Source organism: Gracilinanus agilis, chromosome 1 (genome assembly GCF_016433145.1).
Source record: "Gracilinanus agilis isolate LMUSP501 chromosome 1, AgileGrace, whole genome shotgun sequence".
NCBI lineage: Eukaryota > Metazoa > Chordata > Mammalia > Didelphimorphia > Didelphidae > Gracilinanus > Gracilinanus agilis.
This window is the reverse complement of record NC_058130.1, coordinates 251,923,007-251,947,306: the sequence shown is the minus strand read 5'-3', so window position 1 is coordinate 251,947,306 and position 24,300 is coordinate 251,923,007. Positions and strand designations below refer to the sequence as shown.

Genomic DNA, 24,300 nt, shown 5'->3' with positions numbered 1-24,300 from the left:
TGCTTTTCTTTAGACAAGACGATCCATCTTTTCTTTATTTTTCATTATCTATTTTTCAAGCTTGGAATTTACTCTCTCCTCAGCTCCATATCTGAGAAGCCCTAATTAATTTTGAAGCTTGGCTTAAGAGTCATTTTATACTTTCCATCACCAAATTACCTTATATTAGTCCGTATATATTTCATAAATACTTGTCTTGGTATCCCCAGAAACTAGCATAAGCCCTGACACATAGTTGGCACATAAAAATTTTAAATATTATTATTTCATCTCATTCTTCTCATTTATTTTTTGATGAAGTCCTGAGAGGAACAGCATTGGGAGAAATTGCTATTTTCTCCATACTGTAGAATAAGTGGATAAGATAACTTCTTTTTATAACTGAATCAGTATGTTGAGTCATGTACCCGTTTTCTGGAAGCCCACTGAGAACATCTTTAGGAAAACAGGGATGATGTATATTTCATCATGTTCTCACACTATTTGGATTTCTTTTCCAAGAAGTCTACACTTTGAGTTTTTCCTTCAACGTAGCAGAAATATTATGAATATCTATTAAAAACATGGTTCGTATAGATCAGTATTGTCCATGAGATTGTGGGCAGTAATTTAATTTGTGATATTGGGCCAATTCCAGAACATTTTTATTTGTTCAATCCTCTAGAATATATTTAGGCTTATATTTCTGGCATGGTAATTTTTTACCTTCAAATTTAGATAGCTGTTTTATGATGTGTCTTTCTTTTTTCTTATTCAAAGATACTTTATTTTACCAACTAATAACAATTTTACCATTTAATAACAATAATGTAATAACAATTTTTGACATGTTTTCTGAAAGCATAAGATCCAAATTCCCTCTTTCCTTCCCCCCCTTCTCAAGAGATGGTAAACAATTTGATCTGGGTTATATACATATTATCATGCAAAACATACTTCCATATTGGCCACTGTTGTAAGGAAATACTCATATAAAACCAAAACCCCAAAATAAAACCATAAATAAATCAATATGAAAAATAGTATGCTTTGATCTGCCTCTGATTCCAACTGTTCTTTCTTTGGACATGTACACATTCCTTGTCTTAAGTCCTTCAGAATGGTCCCAGACCTTTGCATTGCTGAGAGGAGCTAAAGTCTTTCGCAATTGATCATCATACAGTATTGCTGGTACAATGTTCCCCTGGTTCTGCTAATTTCACTATGTAACAGTTCATGCAGATCTTTTCAGTTTTTTCTGAAGTCCTGTTTATCATTTATTATGGCATAATCATATTCCATTTAATGTGTATTTCTAGCAACAAGGTTTGGCTTGCTATGTATTGAGTAGTACCTAAATTTTGGAGCCAGCGGTCATGTGTTGGATAGTCTACTTTGGTTCAATGGGGAGACCAAAATCTGCAAAAGGCAGTATCTGTCCCTAATCTAATTCTGTTGTTCCATTGTTTCAGTCATGTTTGACTCTGGGATCCCATTTGAGTTTTCTTAGCAAAGTTATTGAAGTCCTTTGCCATTTTCCTCTCCAGTTCATTTGAAAGCTAAGAAAACTGAGGTAAACAGTGTTACACAACTTGCCCAAGGTCACACAGCTATTGTCTGAAGCCAGATTTGAACTCAGGAAGATGAGTCTTCCTGACTCTAGGCCTAGCACTCTATCCCTGTACCACCCTGCACCACTGTACTACCAAGCTACCCATAATAATCTCCATTATCTCTAATGCTCAATAAAACCAGGATCCTAAACAAGTATTCATCTATCTATAACCTCTAGTGGCAAGAATCTGGTCTTGAAATGCTACCACAAACCCTTTAGTTTCTATAAACAAATTTATGTTTGTTAGACACTTTTGTGTCAACATATTGTGGGTTGACTTCAAGGGAGGTTGCTTATAGAGGAATTTTTTTTTCTTTATCACATGGTTGGATCTCAGCCATCTCATAGGTTCTAACTAGAAGTAAACAACTTTTATTTACATTTGGCAAATCCAAAGACAAAAACAAAAAAAAAAGACTGTTAGCCAAGTTTACAGTAAAGCTATCTAATGATACAAAAAACACAAGTATCGACAACATAACACTGTTACTCATGGTCAAATAAACCATGTAGTCTCCTGGGAACTAGAAAAAACAAACACAAAAAAACAAATTTATAGGTTTTCACCATTTCTCGCCCACCACCCTACCTGAAGACCACAATGTCAATCATCTTCTTAAATCACCTCTCCTCAATGTTTCTCCTCATTACTACAGACACTTATTTCAGGTCAGATTGCTGATTCCTATATACTCATTCTGATTTTTTAAACACAATCTAAGGGTCTACTTGACATCAAGTACCTCTATTTATGTAACCACTCATAATGTCAAATGCAAAGAATTTTGACTTTAAAAGGAAACTTACAACAAAACATCTAAGCCAAAAGGTTTAATTTTGGTTCCAATATCCAAATAATTAAAAAAAGAAGAGAGACACTAACTTTAAAAAAGGAATTTAGAAAATGGAATGTAAAGAATTTAATCAATGGATAAGATGCTCTTTTGGTGATTAGAGAAATTCTACATAGGTCACAATGAGATCAATTGTCTTTAAATTTTTCCCATATAATGGTACATTTAAATAAAAAATATAACTTAGATAATTCTTCATGGTAGCACTGTGCTTATGTCTGAAGCATATATTAGATGTGGCAAACACTATTACCTCTGAAGTATCATCAACAATGGCCAGTCTACCACAAAATATTAGTCTTCTTCTAAGATATTCTTCTTGTCCCAAGGGCTAGAAAATGGGTTAGCAATAAAGCTACTTTAAAATGTAAAAGCCATTCTTTGCTCGAGGTCTATACAAAATGGAAGCAGGAATGTAGAATGCTGACTCTTGGTAGTCCTTTCAAATTTCTGCAATATTACTTTATTCTCCACAGTTTTTAAACTTAGTCTTCAGATTCTTTTGTATTTTTCACAGTTATAGCATGAATTATGATGCCAATGGGATCAGCCTCTGTTCTAGTTATGTGGTCTGGGAGCATAGTTCAGAAAAATGGTACAAATGGGGAAAAATATTATAATCTATGCTCTAGTCTACTTTTATTACTAAGCAATATTTGACGTAAAACACCAAAGCAATTGTGTTCTCTGGGAAACATAGGAGTTGGAGCTCTGTTAAAAATATGTCTAAAAATGAAAAGGGAAGTAAAAAGCTGTTTAAACGATGATATCTGAGAATAAGATTTAGATTTCTGGAAAACAGTTTAAAATATGAAGACAGCATCATGGCCAGGGATGGAGCGCTTCTAAGAATGAGCAAAAAAATATTTACTTGGAATTTTACAGATATAGGGCTTTAAATTGAAGAAGTGGGAGGCAGAAATTATGCCTAATTAGACATTATGTATTATATAAAGTAGCAACAATGCAGGAAGAGTACAAGTAGAAATATTGAGAAATTCATAGGAGACAAGAGTCAAGAACAAAGCTAGCAATAAAATTCTTGGCCCCCAATGCTAATACACAAAGTTAGAAAGTATGGATGCCAAAAATCTCCTAGATACCAATTCTAGAAGTTAAAAATCTTCTGGATAACATTAAGACTGCACAAATATGGCTCTGAAAGGATAGATCTTATATTAAAGTAAAAGTATGGCTAATAGGCATGATAGACTAGGGTAGCAATGTTCATGAACAAGATAAATGTAAGAAAGTCTAGGAATTAGAGCAGGGGTCAGCAACCTTTTTGGCCATGAGAGCCATAAACGCCACATTTTTTAAAATGTAATTTCGTGAGAGCTGTACAGTGCTCACAGTGGGCGCTCCTGTAACAGCACCTGAAAAAAAATTGACTTTATGGCTCCTGCAGAAAGAGCCATACGTTGCCGACCCCTGAATTAGAGAGTGAAAGCATGGTGGAAAGCTTGGTGTGAAGGTGAACAAACGCATGAAGAGAAGTGACATCTATGGCCACAGACATTTACTACAGACTACAAAGGCAAGAAGAAGAAATAGTTGAATATAGGGAGAAGATCATGAGTATGGCATAGAGACAGGATAATAGCATAGACATGTAAGACTTGATTTATCTAAATATCTGCTGGAGCTCAGTCTTTGACTAAAGGAGAAAAATTGATCATTTCCTTGCATTCTTTAATGATAACTTCACCAGAAAAAAAACAACCCTATGATTCTGGACCTAATTCTCAATAAAGAATAGGGACTTGTTTTGGTTGAGTAAAAATAATGTGTCTCATAAGAAAGCTGATCATTTCATTCTGGAATTTGTAATAGGGAGAGGAGAGACAGGTATATGTCTGATATACAACAGATTTTAGAACAGATTTCAAAGGCATCAGAGAAAAGGAAAGTAGGACAGCCAGAAAGACAAGATCCAGGAACTAAAATTTCACAGAAGTGAGCTCAGGAGGAATGAAAAGTGTTCATTTGAGTCTTTGGGTTGATTACCACTTCATTCTTCTGTTTTCTTCCTTGCATGATCGTTGCTTAAAAATAATCTTTTTTTTAGTTGTCATGGCCAAGAAAATTGGCATCAAATTATGTCCAAGGTGACTTAAGAGAAGCAATTTGAACCTAGGATCTCAGATTCCAGTTTTCCTAAAGGTTCTCGATCTTCCAATGGTTCTCAAAATGTGGTCTGGGGAATCAGAGGGGTCCCCAAGATACTTTCAGGTTAAAAATATTTTTCTAATAATAGTAACTTTTAATTTCTAATACAGTAAATATTGGTGGGGCAACTAGGTGGTGCAATGGATAGAGTGCTAGACCTGAAGTCAGGAAGACTCATCTCTCTGAGTTCAAATCTGGTCTTGGACACTTAATACCTGTGTGACCCTGGGCAAGTGACTTAAACCTGTTTGCCTCAGCTTCCTTATCTATAAAATGAGCTGGAGATAAATGGCAATCACTCCAGGATCTTTGCCATAAAAAATTGTTTGTAAACCCTTACTTTCAATCTTAGAATCAGAACTGTAAGGGCAAGGCAATGGAAGTTAAATGAATTGCCCAGGGTCACACAACTAGTCAGTGTCTGAGGCCAAATTTGAACCTAGGCTCTACTGTCTCTATCCACTGAGCCACCTAGCTGTTCTCTGTGCTAAGTGTTTTTTCATAACTATTATCTCATTTGATCATTTGAAGGAAATTCTAAGATTTCAGTTACAGGATAGTGTAGATATCATTTTTCCTCTCATCCAAGTTTATAGACTCCTTCAGATCTAAGACACCCTTTTCTGAATGCCATGTGAAGAATCTCTGATATAAAAGTACAAATGGAATGCCTCATCAGATGGTGGGTTCTCTTTGCTTCGAGGTCTTTAAGCAAAGATTGGAGGACCATTTGGCTAGTATGTTGTAGATTGATGGTTCTTAAACATTCTGGTCTTAGGACCCCTTCACACTCTAAAAATTATTTAGGACCCTCAAAACCTTTTCTTTGTGTGAGTTATATCATATTAGAAAAGAAAACTACTAAATTTTTAAACATTTATTTTAAAATAATAAAATGTTTACATATTAACATAAATAATATTTTAATGAAAATAACTGTATTTCCTAAAACAAAAACAGTAGTGAGAAGATTGATATTGTTTTATATAATTTTAACAATCCTAATGTCTGGTTTAGTAGAAGACAGCTAGATTCTTGAACCTGCTTTTGCATTTAGTCTGATGGGATATGTTGTTTTGGTGGATGCATAAAAAAAAATCCAGTGTCACACAGACATGTAGTTAGAAAAGAGAGAATTTTAGGAAAATAATATCTTAGTATTAATACAAAAAGAGTTTTAACTTTGTGGACTCTCTGAAATAGTCCTGGCAGCCTCCAGGGGTCCATGGACCATAGTTTAAGAACCTATGGTTGCAGAGTATTCACATGCCACAAGGATGCCTTTTCAGTTACGGATTAGACTAGGTATCCTTTGAGGTCTGTTACAACTTTGAACTTCTGTGATTGCTCTTACAATATTTTCCTTATGTACAATAATCCTTTCTGCCCTCTTTGCTTTTACTAATCTTCAATTCAGAAGGTGATTCCCATTCAAGTTATACATATATATTTTTAAATGTTTCCTCCATGAGGGAATCTCTTCTCTGAATTCCCACAATTAGGTTTTTCTTTTTTGACATATTTAGCATTGCTTATACATTGTCTTTTATTATTCTTCTTTGACCCACCTGTTCATGTTATCACAGTTTCTCCAATGACTGTTGTATCTAATTATTCTGAGACACTGACACCCAACACAATGCTAGGTGGACAACAAATGCTTAATTAATAAATATTTGATGTCTGGACTTTTAAGTGTACAAGAAGTGCAACATCTGGACCTGCTGGGCCAGCACAAAGGCATCACACTCCAGGATCTCTGTTTAACAGGTTGCTGCTCACATGAGAGCTCATATCACACTCCACATTTTTTTGTGCTTGGGTTTTTTGTTTGCTTTCTTTGGACCTTCTTTGGGGAAGGAGGCTGGAGTGTGAAGGAGGCTGGAGTGTGAATATGTAGGATTTTTGCACCAAATCTTATAATAAAGGCTAGAAGCTTTTTGTTCCTTCTTCGCATTCATGTTATTCATCAGAAATAAGAACCTTTAATACAGTCTATGAATAAAACTGGAAACAGGGGGAAAAAGTCTATATAATTCAGAGAGAGGCCTATTTAAATAAATGACAGAAGTAAAGAGTTTCCTTCAGTGGCTGCTGTTGCTATCCTTGCTTATTAATCCAGAATTTGAACTATAAGTAAATAGGGAGAATGTAAAGATCCCGCAAATTTGTTTTACTCTGCTCTCATAGCTATCATCACATCATTGAATTGAGCATCATTTTTTATTTTATTTAAAAAAAACTCTTACATTCCATCTTAGAATCAAAGAATCAAAACTATGTATTGGTTCCAAGGTAGAAGAATGATAAAGGCTAGGCAATAGGGGTCAAGTGATTTGCCTACCAGGTCACATAGCTGGGAAGTGGCTGAGGCCGGGTTTGAACCTAGGACCTCTTGTCTCTAGGCCTGACTCTCAATCCACTGAGCTACCCAGCTGCCCCCCCAAGCATCATTTTTTAAAAATTGCATTAGCCTGAACAACACATAAGCAAAACAGAAATCAAAAGTAGTTTTCAACCAGAAAAGTCATGGTTTTCTCAGGTTTATTTTTAATGGCATACCTCTAAACAGATTTCAAGGCATAAATCCTACAGCTGTTCATGGGTCAATAACAAATAATACAACGAGAGCAACCACCATCAGCCTACTTTAAATATGCCTTTCAATACATTTGCTCTATGGGAAAAAAGGATGTTCCAAAGATACTTTCAGGGTATCGAAAGGGGACAGGAGCTGTTGTCCTTCATGGATCAGGTACAGGTACTTCTTTAAAATATTCGTGATATTTTGAAAAGAAAACTCATTGATTAAAACCTGACTGACATTATTTAGAAAGCAGAACAGCCAAGTGAATATACTTTACAAGAAGTCTCACTGCTAAAAAAATCTCACTTTCCTAATAACCTTGCTCCTTCATGGCTCTTATGCCAACCAGATCTGATGCAGATAGGCAGGGACAAGTTAAAAATAGCCACTGTATTGCAGCTGAAACAGAAATCAGTTTCCCTCAGTTGCAGATGCAGGATAGGAGACTTTAAAACGTGTGTGAGAGAAAAGTGTTTATATGTATGTAGGAGACAGAGAGAAGAGGAAAAGAGAAAAGAGGGAGGCAGGGAGGGAGAGACAGAGAGAGACACACAGAGAGGAGAGGAAAAACTGTGGAAAGGGATCTGGGAATCAAGTACATGGAGATAATACTCATTGGACCTGATGAAATTATATAGTATGGGGGAAAGTGGGTCTGGAAAAGAATTTTGTGGGACATCCGTGCAAGAGGAATTATACATAAGAAATTATTTTGGAAAATCATGGAAAGACCTACATGAATTATGATGAATAAAATGAAGAAAACATTATATTCAGCAATAGAACTATTGTTTGAAGAATAACTTGTGCATGTCTTCATCCATAGAAATAACTGGTAATTAATAGAATAGATAAGATAGATGATATAAAATAGAAATATGTAAGACATAGTTTTATAAAAACACGTCTTTTTGTCAAATAATGCCTTCTCTGATGAGGGGAAGGGTGGGAGTGAGGAAGTTAACTGGCATTTAAATGTAACAAATAAATAAAATTTTAAACATTAAAAAAAAGAAAATAGAAAAAAAGACTTAGGAGTGCTCAGATAGGTGGGAAAACAAAAACCTATAGACAAGAGAGTAAGTAGAATAAGATGATTAAAAATGTCAAGATCTTCAGAGAAAGGTCAAGAAGGACAGAGGTACAGAATATCAGGATATGCCTTATTCCCCACATCATCTTATCACTTCTTCCCTACTTGCTATTCCCAGTCCTAAGAATGGAGTCCCTAAACATTGCCCATCTTTCATCATCAGTCCTGTAACAGGTACAGGGGACATCATAAAATGTCCCTTTACCTCCATATGAGGGAGCAAGCAAGGGATAGGAAAGGACACACTGAGGCATTTCAACACGACCAACTTACTTCTAGGTACAGTGCTAGGTTCTTATACCATAAATCCAAGTTTCCCAATTCTTCTTTCAAAACCCAGCCTCCTTTGCCAACCATGAATTTTTTAACCAATCTCATATTACAAATTGTGCCAAATAACTTCCCCTACAATGGTGGCTGGCTCTTAAGTTTGGAGAGCCCAAACCCCAACCATCTCAAGAAAGAGTGGCTGCAATGGCTCTTAAGACCCTGAAGCTAAGCTGCAATGTAGCTCCTCAAAGTTCTCTCTCCAAAAGAAGGGATGAGTGAACCAGAGTTCCTCATCTCTACAAAAAGAGAAATGATCCTGAAATGATGAACTAGTATTATATGTGAATTTTTTTACTTCCTGTACATAACTCAACACTTTCATGATTTGGTATGAATACTCTCTCCATGATCACAAACTACAAACCTTCAGTGACGCAGCCGATAGATTCAGGAGTTGCTGCTATAGCCAAAAACAATTCCTTACCTGTTGGCCAACCCTCTGGTGATGAAGCTTCCCTTAACTTAGCTAGCTAGGCTGGTTCTCTCAGACATACAATTCATCACTGGGCACATATTCAAAGTCTTTTCAGTCTGGGAGGACTTGTCAGAGCTTGTGCATCATTGGCACAAGCCTTTGAGAACTTGGAATCAACCTCCTCACTGGGGTAAGAGATCAGATTTGGAATTCTGTGGAAACTTGAGAGTGTCTATCTAGTATAAAATAATAGTATTTAAAAACTAGTATCTATAGAAAGATAGAATGGTCTCATGTAGAGAATCAGCTCTAGAGCTGGGAAAGTTATAGGATCATAGACTTAAAGAGTTAGAAGGACTTAACCCTTCAAGTCCAATTTCCCTTATTTTACAGATGAGAAAAATGTGGTTAAGTATAAAAGGAAGAATTTGAACCTGGGTTTTCCCGACTTAACACACAGTTCACTACACCAGACTCCCAGAAGGATTCAAGGTCTGGATTCAAATCCTGCCTCTGACACATACTAGCTGGACAAGTCACTTAAACTCCCATTGACCAAAGCAATTCTCAAAGGCTCTAAGTTAATAGATGAATTCCCAATTTCTATCTGTAGAAATTTATATCAGGCGTTCCCTATACCAAAAAAGTTCCAAAAATTATCTAAAACAATTTTTACATTCATCAAAGGAGCATCATTACCTCTTAATTTTCTGATGATAAAGCAAATTTTTCTTAAATATTAAAAGAATGTCTAGGAGACTCCTAGATATTGCTTAGTTCTTTAGCCTAGATTTTATAGTACATATTCACCTTTGCCCATTTACTCCTCAAAAAAGTTGGTTTTCAAAGGTTAAGATTGAAATCAAAAGGATGAAGATCAGTATTTGCAAAGGATGTCTGATTAAAAATCTGAGTTCAATCTCTCTCTTCTATAATACTTCATAAAAAAGTTTGACTCTTTGTTATGTGACATCACTATAGAAGTCATTATAAAACTGACTTCTATAAAAATAAAATTATTACATAATTAATATATTGCATAAAACAATATGAAAAAGTTAAGACTTTGCCATATTCTTTTTGCAATGTATTCTAGCATTATATTCCAAAAAATAGTGTTTCCTGAGGAAGTCTCAAAAATCACAGAAATAAAAAAAATTTTTTTGAAGGCACAGAGAGACAAAGACACACACCACAAACACTAAGAGAAATCAAGGAACAATAAAATTTTGGTGCCTTAAAAACATAATGTAGTTTCCTAAATCTCTACCAGATTACTTCAGTATATTCTGCTAGCACTTAAATATCCTTCCTCATATTACTGGAAAACAATCAATGGGAAAACTGAGTTCCTTTATAAAGTCTTTCTGTCTCTCTCCCTATCTCTCTGCTGCAACCAAATTCTTCTCTGGGAATTGTTTTCTTCCTCCAGAACACACTCACAATTTAAGAAGGGCTTTCACTGATTTTCTTTAGGAGAGACCAAATCAGATAAACTCATTTGAAAAATGAGATCCTGCTCTAAATCTTGCATGTGCACATAAACATGGCAGCTACCGACTTATCCAACACTTCTAACTTGAATTTTGCTGTCTGATTTCTTTATCTGTGGGGTTGCTGGCTATTTCTTACCTGTCATGATCCTCTGAGCTTCATAGGGCTCCATGTAGCCAGTGCTTTCCCCCTTTCCTGCTTTATTCTTCAGCTCACTTTTGGCATCAAAAGGATCTGAGTAATCGTCAGCAATGATAACCTGAAATGGGAAAAATTTCATTTGTGTTACAGTCACCTTTTGCTTATTTTTTTGAAACCAAAGATTGGGCATAAAAACATAGAATGCTGAATAAAATTTAAAAAAGGGAATCCCCAGAGGCATATTTCCCAGTTTCTAAAACATTCTTTTCTTTTTCAACCACAGAGAGCCCCCAAATATAAATTCTTCTCAGACAGTAATTACTGTACAACATTCTTTTATCCCCTTGCCACCCTATCAAATCTGGAACATAATTATCTCTTGGGTTGTCAGAGATTAATTTAGTGAGAATATTATGCTTTTAAATGATTCTCATATGAGGCATATACCTCAAGATGTTAGCAAAGAACTAGAAACATAGTATGTGCCCATTAATTGGGGAATAGCTCAAAATCGTATCTTTATGTTAGGGAAAATTCTTAGTCAGTAAGAAATGACGAATATAATGAATTTAAAGAAACATGTAAGATATGTATGAACAGATACAGAGTAAAAAAAGAGGAATCCAAAGAATTCCATTATGACTTTAGTGATATTAATGATAGTATCGTAAAAAAAAAAAAAAGCCAGGTTCTGCAAGCAATATTCATGCTCTTGTTCCTCTCAACTGCTTTCATTTCCCAGCAGATGATGAAACAAGGCTTGGGTACCAGTTCTCATGAAAGCATTCTTGAATTGGAATCAGTGGACCTGGAATTTAAATCTTGAATATACTATTTACTTCCTATGTGACCTTGGGCAAATTTTTTTTACCATATCTGGACTTTAGTTTCATCCTCTGTAAAATTAGGGAGCTGATCCAGATAATCTATGGGGTGTCTCCAACCTTAACAGTTATTATAATAATAAGATCTAACCAATGAGAAAGCAGGAAGTGGGTCAGACCACAGATAATGAAACATTTCCCTATTCTTAACAGAGAGCAGGCAACTAGGCAGAAAGTTTTATACCTTGTTTTTCATTCTTTGTATTTATCTAGTATTTAGAATATTATAGGGGCTTAATAAACGCTTATTGTTGAATTCAATCACTGTCAGACCTACTTACTGTATAAAATGTATTTGCTTAAAAAAATTTTAAAGGGAGGGTTCAAGATGGAAGAAGAAGAGAGTTTATTTCTATAAATAACTTTTTAAAACAAAAGGTATCAAAACCCATCAAAATTACATATAATATGTGACATAACATTACAAATAAATAAAAATTACTATAATAATATATTATTGTAATATATAAGGAAACAATTTGGATTTCCAATTTAACAAACACAAAATATGAAAATAACAAAATTAAATTATTCATGTTCCAGATTTATCAAGTTCACAAACTGTCCCATTTTTCCATTTTCTCAAGGGCATACTTGAACTCAAGTTCATCTATACAATGCATACATGTAGAGACTCATAATCACTAAAGATAAAATCTCATAATGTTTTTGTAATAAAACCCTTAGAGACTGAACTAAAAGGTGGCTTCCTCTTACCCAACATACAGTTTTAAGCATTGTGCTTATCACAGAGCCAATAGCATTAATGGGAAAAGAAACAAACCTTCTTCTAAGGACTCTGGCCCTTTTGGCCTCACCACTCCCAGACCCCCTCTTTATCTATGAATGAAAATGCCAAGAGCCAAATTACAAAGCAATGGGAAAACAACAGCTACTTGAGGTCCTGAGGACTGATGCCAACCACAATCACATCAGAAACTGGAAAAGTTCATGCAGACAGAAACTTTCCTGTCAGCGTAGCCTTCAACATTTAAGAGCAGTCTTCAGTTGATTAGAGAGTGTACCTTAGGCCACGTTTTCATCTCATCTTCCTTATAATATATCCTATAGTTATACAGGAAACTCCGCATCCTCACCCTTACCACCTGTAAGACATGTGATTCACATCTGGAGTTTAAAGCTTAAGATCTAGAAAAGCTTTGTTTCTCTATCACTTTAAAGCAAGATCCCCTCCCCCGCCTTTAGTTGTAAGAGAAAATTTTTAACCCTTCAGTTATATGGCCTGAAATACAAAGTTTAAATGCTGACATCCTTTTGACTTACATTCAATTCAACAAGCATCTGTCCAGGACCTATACTGTTCAACAAAAGAGGCAGGATGGAATAATGGAGAAAAGGAAGGACACATATGGGAAGAAATAGGTTTGAGTCTTGCCTCTCTGAATGATACTGGCTATGACCCTGGGCAAGTCCTTTACTGACCCAGGATCCCAGATTATTCTCCAATGCATGGATGAAACAAATGAAAAGCCATTTATTAAGTGGTTATTATGTGCAAAGACTACAAATGGCAGAAGAGGTCCCAATCTGTACTAATGGAGAGTTTCCACAGTGGGAGTTTTCCAGACCAATTTGGGTCAGTGGGAGAAAAATGTGGAAGTCATTATATATACAAAGAAAAAAAATTTTCTATCTTGGTAGAGTTTGTCCTCTTGAGGGAATGGGGGGAAAGGAGACATGGCATATAAACAGAAAAGATAGTGTAATTTAAGGAGAGGAAAAGAGAAGCAAAAAGAGCAGGAGGGAGAAAGATGAGGGAGTGAGAGGGAAAGAAATAAAGGGGAAGAGAGAGAGAGAGAGGAGAAAAGAAAGAAGAGAGGAGTTTAAGAGAGAGAAGTGAGGAGGGGAGAAAGAAAAGGAGAAAAGGAGAAAGAGGGAGAGAAAGAAGGAGAAAAGTAGGGAACTTAAGGCAAAAAAGTAAGAAGGGGAGAAAAAGGGAGAGGGAAAGAGAAAGAGAGGAAGGGAGGGAAAGGGGGCAGAGGGAGAAAAGAGAGAGACAGACAGAGATAGAGACAGACAGAGACAGAGATGCCCAATAGCAGGTGGCACCTAGACTAAGCCTAGAAGACAGTTGTGGGACTTGCAAATGGACATGGGTGAAGAGGAAGGGAAAAAAATGAAGGACCCTTTGTTTTACTTAACCACTGAAATGAATGGCTTGTTATTGCAGCTTTAATAGTGAACTCAATGAAAAATACCACAGGTTGTCTGTCAGTAATGTATGCAGGAGCTGTAATCAGCAGTCCTGTCAGAGGGTGTCAGCGCTGGGTGCACTTTACACAAAGACAACAATGTGCATCAGGCAGCAGTAATTTCTCCTCAGAACAAGAGCAGGTTTATCTGTAAAAGCCCCAGAGCTAAAACACCATCCATTTACTTTCCTGATGCCGCCTTGTCAAGAACTGATGGATAGCATCTCGGGCTCCCTGCTATGCTCCTATTCCAGATGCTGACACTGTAATAGTCTCCTTTCTTTAAAATAACAGCATTAAAATGACATGAAACAGAAAAGGAGCCTAATGTGGATAATGTCTTTTATTTGATATTTCTACTTTGCCATTTGCAGAAAACATTAGGGGGAAAATTATACACATGAACTGCTGTCAAACAGGATAATATCAGATGCTGATTTGGTTTAAGTACAATGGTAACATCTTTCAGAGTTCAAGAGACCAGAAGGCAGAATGGATAAAATGATGAACTTTCTCCCTGGGATCTGATCTCATTTCTCTTGACTCTTTATCTTCCTTTTTGCCTACTTCATACATACAACAACAGTTCCTCATGTCAAGTCAGAATGCACTTATTAATTACCTGTACAAAAAGAGAAAAAAAAATAGTCCCTGCCCTCAAGGAGCTCAAAGTCTAATGGGGGAGATAACATTCTAACAGTAGAATAAAAATAAGAATTGTATAGCATCAACTGAAGATGACATCATCTAAGGCACTAAGTTTAATAACTGGAACAGTAAAGGCTTCTTGTCAAAAGTGATAGACATTAGCTGTGTCTTGAAGGAAGTCAGGGAGTCCCAGAATAGAGACATGGAGGGAAAATGAGAAAAAGGACAAGTATTTTTTAAAGGGCAGAAAATTTGTTACTTATCAGGATGGTATTGGGAAGCCAGAGAAGAACATTTTGATTGTATTCACTCAAGACCAATATATCTGCTAAAATATGAAGAGCTGCATAAATAGAAAATACTGAGACTTGTACAGTATAATTTAAGCCGTTGTTCATTTTTTTCCCTTACAAGAGACCCAGGAAGCTAGACTATATAACATGTTCTACCTGTATCTTCTAATTAGAATTTGATCTACACATCAGAGGCATCATAGGGCCTCCAGCTGTCTATAGTCCTTATTTCAATTTAAATAAGAATTTAAAAATTCTTAGATTCTATAAAGCAGCTGGACTTCACTGACACATGGTTTTACTTACACCTGCTGACACTTGCAAATGCTTTCATTTTTTAAAAAAGTGCTTGGATTTTTATTATAGTTTAAAGACTTTTAAAAGTTCCTAAAATAGACTTAAGAGTTTGTTTCTGAATTTTTAATTGGGAAGTTATAGTCAAGAATGGTCTTAAAAATTCATCAGATACTAAATTTGATTTCAACTCCCTTTTGAAACAATCACTTCCAGGCTTTGGGTTTAAAATGCAATCAGCTGCTTATAAAGCTTATAAAAAGTCCAGTAAACTTTCTGCTTATTTAGGCCAGGTACCATTTCCAAGGTATTACACATACCAATAAATGCTGTCTAATTTTGTTTGTGGTGATTTTTGATGGTAAGGATTTTCTTTATATTTGGCTGGTAAGAAACTATAGATCCTTTTTCTTAAAGTTCATGAAAATCATAGTACTGTCCCATGATGTCAACTTTGGTTCCCACTATGCTTTGTTTTAAATCTCATAGATAAGTTCTACATGCTAGAACAAGCTAAGTCCCCCAAATTTAATCAAGCAACTTGACCAACAGAAAGCCAGGTATTCTCTTTTCTCCATTTTTTAACAAATGAAAGGTGCCAGTGATAAAAATACTGGTAAACCCCATTTTCCCAATGCTAAGGTAGTGGAATTTTGAAATCAAACTTCCCAAACTGGCCAAAAGCCCACTGGGTGTTTGAAAAAGCTTTGGCTGCAATATGGTAAGCTCCCTAGAGTGAGGCTACTTGAGTGCCGAAGGAGAGACAAGAAAAAAGGAGTAGGTCAAAGCTTTTGTGCCTATTGGCAGAAAAGAGTTATTTTTACAAAGAATACTGAGAGGACTAGCTTTACTAACACTACTACAAGCAAAATATTTCCTGTTGGAACATTCTAATCAAATGCCACTTCTGTTTTACAGGCACAACCACTCATTAAGACCATCTCTTTACAATCTGATTTCGATTTAAGAATATCTGCCTCTTTGCTTTCCTAAATATGACAATGAAATTTTTTACATCTCTGAACTGTGTATCAATTTCTACTACTTTTTGTCTCTTATGAAATCTGACTAATTATGATAATTGTGCAAATGAGTCAGATGCAGAAATGTGAGGAGCAGAATGCAGCTAGCATATATAGTGGATGAGCTACAAGGATTAAAAAGAAAATGGAAAGACAGATGAGTATATTGATGATAAATTTAAATTTTTTTGGAACAGTCTTTTTTATTTTTTTAATTTGAAACCTTTACCTTCCATCTTAGAATTAATCAATACTGTGTTTTGGTTCCAAGGGAGAAGAGTGGTAAGGGCGAGGCAATGAGGGTCAAGTGACTTGCCCAGGGTCACACAGCTAGGAATTGTCTGAGACCAGATTTGAACCTAGGACCTCCCGTCTCTAGGCCTAGTTCTCAATCCACTGAGCCATCCAGCTGCCCCAGGGACAGTCTTTTAAGGAATGATCAATCACCAAAATTTATGATATCAGTAGTTCAAGGAAGGTCCACCAACCCAGTTATATTCCCTACTTGACACAGGGTTTGAAATCCTAGCATGAGGAATTAATTTCTCCAGGTTAGGATTTGCCCAATTCCCCTCCATTAGTAACACCCTATTGTAAAATAGTTTATAAGATTTTTTTTTCTATTAGAAAGGAAAGCATTAAATAAGGGCTTGACAAGGAAGGAAGGGGGAATAATTATTAGCATAAGTGGCACTGCAACTTAAGGCTGACTTAAGAGAGATGCTGTAATGCAGGGAGTTTGTAATCTTTTTTTGTGTCATGAATCCTCTTCTGGGCAATAAGAAACTTTTTAACTCTTCTCAAAATAACATTTTTAAATGCATAGAATACATATTATTTCAAAGGAAACTAAATATGTTGAAATACAGTTATCAAAAAGAACTTTTGTGTACACACAAACCCAAGAGTAAAGAATCCCTACTGCATTGGGCTACTTTGAGCTGCCAAGGGGGCACAACTGAGACCACTGATTGCCTTAATGGAAAAGATGCCAGGGGCCAATCAGGTGGCTCAGTAGGCAGAGAGCCAGGCCTGGAGATGGGAGGTCCTGAGTTCAAATTTGATCTCAAGCACTTCTTAGTTATGTGATCCTGGGCAAGTGACTTAACCTCAACTGCCAAAACCTTCCTGCTCTCCTGCCTTAAAACCAATACTTAGTATCAATTCTAAAGAAGGAAAGTAAAAAAAAAAAAATTTTTAAGAGAAGAGAAAAAAGGTCAAGAAGAGACTAGTAGCATAGATGAGAGATATGGGAAAATGTTTCCTAACACTCTACATGTGTGTTCTATTCTATGTCTGGGACATGAATAGTGTTTATATACAAAGGACCAATAAAGAATTCATATTTGACTCTATTCTGACTATGACTCACCACTATGTTGTTAGCTTTCAGCAGATATAAATTAACAAGTTATTATTTTCCCCATGTTCTCAATTGAGTTATCATCAGTGGCACCTAGCTTCTTGTGCTTTTCTGTAGCCCTCTGCAGATATTGAGTTGTATTTAATGTCTTATATCCAGTCTCACAACAAAGGAATGAAAAAGCATTTATTTACTACATGTGAGTTACTGTGCTAAGTGTTGGAGATACTATTAAAAGAAGTAAATGCAAATACAACATAAGTTCTGAATGTGAAACATTTTCTAAATCTTTCATATGATTTTCAACTCGTAACTTTACCTCTTGCTCATCTTGATTGGAAATGATGATATTCACTCATTCAAGACACATTTACTTGGCACCTACTGTAATTAAAGTCATAGAAACTTAAGAGTTTGTGGGAATTTGAGAGGTCATTATCCAGACCACTTCTCCCAGTCTCTACAAAGACGCCTCCAATGATGGACAACTCTGAGTTCAAAATCCTATACTAGATGATGAATTGCAAAGCCACATATATCAGGAAATATTTTTTAGAATAAAATTTCAAGCCTGGGAAGATCATCCAGGGTGCTTTGTATGCCTATTGCTTTTACTGTTGCTTTTTATTGTCCATCATAAATATAGAGTACTAAGTTCAGTCATTCATACCACAAAAAATTTTTCAAACAATTATTATTTATCCTTTGTTTTGAAAAGACCAATGCCATCTCACAGGATGATGTTTTGACTTGCTTGTGAGTTGGATTTAAGTAAGGCAAAGCCCTACAAAGTCAATAACTTCACTCTCAGAGTCATTCAAGTCTGGTGGCAAGGTGTGTTATATTCATATCCTGGGAAATGATGGATGCCACCTTGAATTACAGGGAAGGCAGTTGGAAGACATTGGAATGTTCCCAGGTGCCGTGAGCCAGGGGCAAACATCGGTTGGCCTGGCAATATAAATAATCCTGACAGCCACTTGGAAGGGTCTTTGGTCTTTTGGGCTTGGGTCTTTGGGCTCTTTAGGTTGTTAGGTCTCTGGATCTTTCTAGCTTTTTAGGTCTTTAGGTCTCTGGGTGGTGAAGGGAGGCTGGGAGGTCTATGAAGAAGAGGGTAGAAAGAATGTGAATATTTCCTGAAGACTGTGAGAACTAGTGCATCAACAAACACTGATGGTGAGAAAGCTGAGAGAATAAGATCACCAACACAGCTGCATCAACAGCAGTCCTTATTCTCTGGCTTGGCTGTGGCCAGGCTGGGCCAGAGGTGTAGTGGAGAATAAAGTTCCAGCTTCTACTAAATCAATAGCCTGCAGTCCTGATTGTCAACTAGTTATAGATATTAGATTGACAGGGTCTCCAATCCCCATTCCTTATCCCGTTTATCCTTTCCCTGATTACAGATTATAGATAAAGAGAGTTTAACAAGTACCTTCCTGAGTGGTCATTATATCACGACTCTTGGGGAGGGAGTCAACGCAGTCAGATAACAAACGTGATCCAAGGCAAATCAAAAGCCCTATAATAATTTATCCAACCCCAGGTTGGACCTGAAAGGGTTACCCATCCACCTAACCTTTCAGGGTCCTCCCTGGGCAACTGTTAGAGAAAAGGGGAAATTATAACAACTATCAAGAGTGATTGGGGTTGGTGTTCCTCCATCATCTGCAACTAGGGAGAATACATAGATACATTCACATCACTGTATATCTATATCTCTCTAGGCGCTTTTTTTTAATAACAGATGAAAGTCAAGATGATTGGTGATGGCCTGTTATGTGGAGGATGACATTGGTGTCTTCAATGTCTGACCAAGTTCTAAGTGCTCCACAGTGTCTGCTTCATCCTGTCTTCATTAAATGTATCCTATACTCATAAAATCAAATAAATCATAAAGGTTAATGGCTACTGTAGGCATAAAAACTGACTAACTGTTATTAGGCATTCTTATGTATTTTTTAGGCATTGAACTAGATCAATAAGATCTACGATCAGGAAATACATATTTCTGAGCTGAAAAGAAAGTGTCCTCAATAAATTGTTTTTGGTAGAAAAAAAAGTCTGAAAAACAATTTTCTGAATTGTTCCTCTGTGATTTTTCAGCATACTGCTCTCTTCTTAATGTGAAGCAAGAAAGCTGCATTACTTCATTCTACTGCATGTTTCTGCATTCCGTTTACCTTCCCAGCTCAGGAAGTCTGAATGACCCAAGAGGGTTTTTTCTCCTCCCATCTGTATAATTTAAGACACTAATGTAATGGCATCATCCTGTGAAACCCACAGACCAGATCCAAGATTGTGCAATATGGAGATCATAGAGATGTAGGGAAAAGTCACATTAGTGGACTCATAGTGGGTGTTGACCATTCAAAGGTTATTAAGAAGGGCCCTCCCCACCCCAGGATGATATAGAGTTTGGATTTTGCTAGTTCTCTGCTATATTATTTTGTGGGAATGTCCATCATGGCCCTACAATACTACTCTGCCAAGTTTCACAATATATCTTAGCACTGGCTTCAGAGAAAAGCTTTCCTATTTGTAATCATTCCATGTTAGCAAGAGTTAATTGGACTGTAAGGTGGAGTCTTCGCCCACAAAGTACATCAGATGCAGAATGGAGGGACTTCTGAAGAAATTATGATCTCCTGAGAGAAAGGAAGTGATGAGAAGATAAGGAGTCCATAACTTAGAAAGCTATCTCACAAGTTTATACATGTTTAAATGATTGTACCTACAGGCCTGGCAGCTGAACTGTCCAGAAGGACATAGCTGCTTTCTAGAGCTCCAAGTCCTGTGCTATTATGCTTCTATCCCAAAATACACTGAATTCATAGTAAAAATCTGAGTATCTATTTTAATGCTGAGTCAAACAATTTACTACTCAGTTTACCTACTGGAACTTTTTCAAAAAATGAAAGTAACTGCAACTGGAGAATTATAGTATCTTTATCTTTTGACCTAATTGGCACTTTGCCACATTAAATTGATTATATAGTCATTACATATACATATTTATTAACACCTCATGCTAAAAGTATAGAATAATGCTTGACAAGGCTTATCATATATAGTTTTTGTCTGAGCATTTAAATTAATGAAATTGTTTTTGCTTTGCAATCTTGAAACTCCAAAGCAAAAGAGGATCTTCAGTTGTTGTTTCTAATTAACAAAAAATCTATATTCTCTCCCTTCCTTTTGGAAAAAAAAAGAAAAACCAAACTCTTAAAACATATGCAGAGTCATTTTTCCATATTGGCCAAATTCAAACAATATATGCTTAATTCTGATCCTGAGTCCATCGCCCTTCTCCTAGGAGATGGATAACATACTTTTTCAGACATCCCCAAGAATCATGATGTGTCACAGCATTGATTAGGTTTCTTTTTTGTCTTTGTAATAGTGCTGTTAGAGTATAAATTGCTCTCTTGGTTCTTCTCACTTCTTTCTGTATTAGTTCTTAACAATTTTATCACCAGTTTTTCTGAAATCATCCCTTTCATCATTTCTTACAGCACAATAGTATTTCATTACATCCATAAACCTATAATTTTTTAAGTCCTTTCCTAACTGATGAATGTCACTGTAGTTTCTATTTCTTTGTTGTTACAAAAATAGCTGCTAGATTTTTGCATGTGTGGGTCTTTCCCTTCTCTTTTTAATTCTTTGGGTTACTAACATAGTAGAAATATTGCTAGGTCAAAAGGGTATAAAAGAAGCATCTTTATAGATTTTTTCCCATATTTCCTCAGCTGCTATCTTACCCTGGAAAATCCCCCTGTCATTGTTGTATTTTTCCTGAGGTTTCTATTTTGTAGAGGAGCTCAGGTTCTCTGTTACTCCAGCCCCCTTCTTCCACTACTTAGTTTCTTCTGAGTCCTTCACAATGGAGAGAACAGACTAGTTAAAGCTACATTCTCCTCCTTACTCTGCTTTTGACTTTGCCAATTTTTGTGCCATGCCTCTCTCCTGGCAACTCTCCAACCCACAGCCTTTCAGTTCCTGTCCATGTATTGTTTTTTCCATTAGAAAGCAAGATGCTTATAGACAGGGATTCTTTCTTTTTGCTTATATTTATATCTCCAGAGTTTAACAAGAGTACATGGCCAAATTGTGCAGTCATGTCATTTATGTCTAATTCCACATGACCTCTGTCTGGGGTTTTTCTTTGCAGAGATACTGGAATGGTTTGTCATTTCTTTCTTCAGATCATTTTACTGAATGAGGAAACTGAAACAAAGAGAGTTAAGTGACTTTTCCAGGGTCATAGCAGTAGTAAATGTCTGAGCAAGGATTTGAATTCCTGAAGATGAATTTTCTGACTCTAGCTGCCCATAACTATTTTTGCCTGCCCAGCTTTAAAGATAAAGCACATAACCTGCATAGCAGAGAGAATGATGGGCTTGAACTCAGAAAATTCTGTGTTCATATTCCTCCTGTAGACATTTATTAAATGAGTGACTAACAGGGAGGCTTCTGGGCTCTTAAGAGTTTTCTTGTCGTTTAAGGGGAAAAAAGCAAATACCAATACCAGTAGTACATAGCTCCCAAACATTTTGTGAGGTTCGAAAGTTATGTATGTCTATAAAGTAATCTGGAAAAATTTTAGGCATTATATAAATGTTATCAATCATTTTGAATAGAGGCTCCCCTATCTCCTTAAGATTATTTAAAAGAAATCTCAATTTATGGGAGAAAATATTCTATGAGGACATTTAAACTTTCAGGATTCAGGTTCTGAAATTCAAGACAGCCAGAATGGACTTAATATGGGCTAAAATGGGATCCAATGATGCAAGTTATATGGGGATGCTGGTCTTATTTTCTTTATTTAGTTATTAGACTATTTCTTTTTAAAGGAAACTCAAAACTCCACTGTTTCATCACTGCTTTAATAATCTCTAATTTTGTTAGTGGAGGCACAAAGAACATCAAGCATGTAGCATGTTTTTTCAAAGGTTTCCTAGACCGTTGCTGCTAAAATTAAATAAACAAACAAACAAATCAAAGACATAGCAATACAATTTATTGTAGCTATCAGAATCATATGTCCTCAGATGGGTAAATAACACAAAGATAATAAATGATGATTTCCAATGATCAGAAAAATACAAAAGAATGAGAGGATAATAAATTAAGGGAGGAAATTAAGCAAAAATTAAGACACTAACCATTAAAAAATAAGACACTAACCATTAAAAAATGAAGAAAATGGACAAATGGAGACTAACAAAAGAAAACTTTAAAAAAATCCACAGAAGCAGCAAACAATGACTTTATACAATGGGAAACTAATTTCACATAGTGTAGACCAGCTGGAAATATAGACTCAAACAAAATCATTCAATTATCCATGCTACTGGAAAATACAGAGATTCAGCCAACAGACCTGTAGGTTAGATCATGATACAACCTAAGGGAGTATTGACATCCTAGGAGGAAAAAAAGGAATTGGGACACTATATTATGTCCAAGAAAATTTCTCAGAATTAGTGAAAACAATTAGTAAAATACAAATAGGAAACTTTTTCCACACACAAACACACATGTATATACATGTGTGTATAGGAGATACACATGTATATAAGATAGGAGCATACACACATATGCAACATGCATCTACACACATATACGCAAAGAAATGAAAGAGAAAGAACTCACAAGGAAGAACTCAAAATGTCTATACATCATGTAAACAACAAAGCTACAAATATAAAGGTAAAATCTTGCCCAAACTTCAAGAAGAAATGAATAGTTTACTATGGGAATGCAATCAGGATTAGTGTGGATTTTTCTAAAGAATACAAGAAAGGATGGCAGAAATTGGAACAATAATAACAGTTATAAAGTTAATAAAGTGATCCATGAACCCAGAATTGGCTGTCAAGAATTAAAGTTCTTAACCTTTTTTATGTCATCTGGTAAATCCCCTCCCAGAATGTTTTTAAATGAATGAAATAAATTGGAATACAAAGGAAACTGATTCTATTGAAATACAATCATCATAATTTTTTGAGTTCATGATCTCCAGGTTAATAACCCTCAGACCTAGAAAAAGAATACTTTATTTTAAGATAGGAAGTGGATATTTTTAGAAGCCAACACACTTGGAAAAGATTTCAGAGAAATATTTTTATTTCAAGGACATCTTCCTACAACAAACATTCCTTTCAGTCAAAAAGACAAGTATTTAAAATAACCAAGACACTAGCCTCACATACTTCCTAGCAGTGTGACTCTAGGGAAGTCACTTAACTCTAACTGCTTAGACCTTATCACTTTTCTTCCTTGGAACTGATACATAGTATAGATTCTAAGATAATAGTTAAATAAAATAAGATAACTAGGGAAAAATGGATGCTAACAACATGAGAATGTTTATATATTATATTAACAAAATCATTAAAGGTGATCATGGAAGCTTGGTTCAGAGAAGGGAGTAGGGGGAGACCAGAGTAGGAGGAAAGAGAAACTAGGTAAAAAGAGTGAAAGACACAAGGTAACCCCAAAGTGAAGTTTTTATCTTTGTTAAAGGCAAAGCAGCCTACATATTTATATAATACTTTGTTCTGAAGTCTCTCCTACATTGGCTATAACAGTAATTTGTGACTGTTCCTTTAAGAGCCAAAGCAATAGGTTAGGATTTTGCATTTAGGGTTGGCAGTTTTTGAGAAAAGAGAATGAATACACATGGTTTAGGAGAAACTATTGGGAAAACAGAGAAAATGAAAATAAAGGAAAACCTCCTTCTGGGGAAAACTGTCTCAATTGTTATTTAATGAAGAAATATTATAAAGATAATTTTATGGAAGTTGGTCTGTAGAGATTTATGAATGATGGTTTAAGAAAAGCCCAAGTAGTTTTTCTTATTCTGGCTTAGGAGAAGGGAGGAAAAAACCCTGAAAAAGA

General features: G+C 35.8%; 1 protein-coding gene across 1 annotated transcript in view; it reads right to left on the bottom strand.

Moving 5' to 3' along the window:
* SHB (SH2 domain containing adaptor protein B) overlaps positions 1-24,300 on the bottom strand; it is a 341,443-nt gene that overhangs the window by 211,674 nt on the left and 105,469 nt on the right. Inside the window, exon 2 of the mRNA XM_044660889.1 lies at positions 10,675-10,795. Coding sequence (XP_044516824.1) covers positions 10,675-10,795 — 121 coding nt within the window. The remainder of the gene's footprint in view (positions 1-10,674; positions 10,796-24,300) is intronic.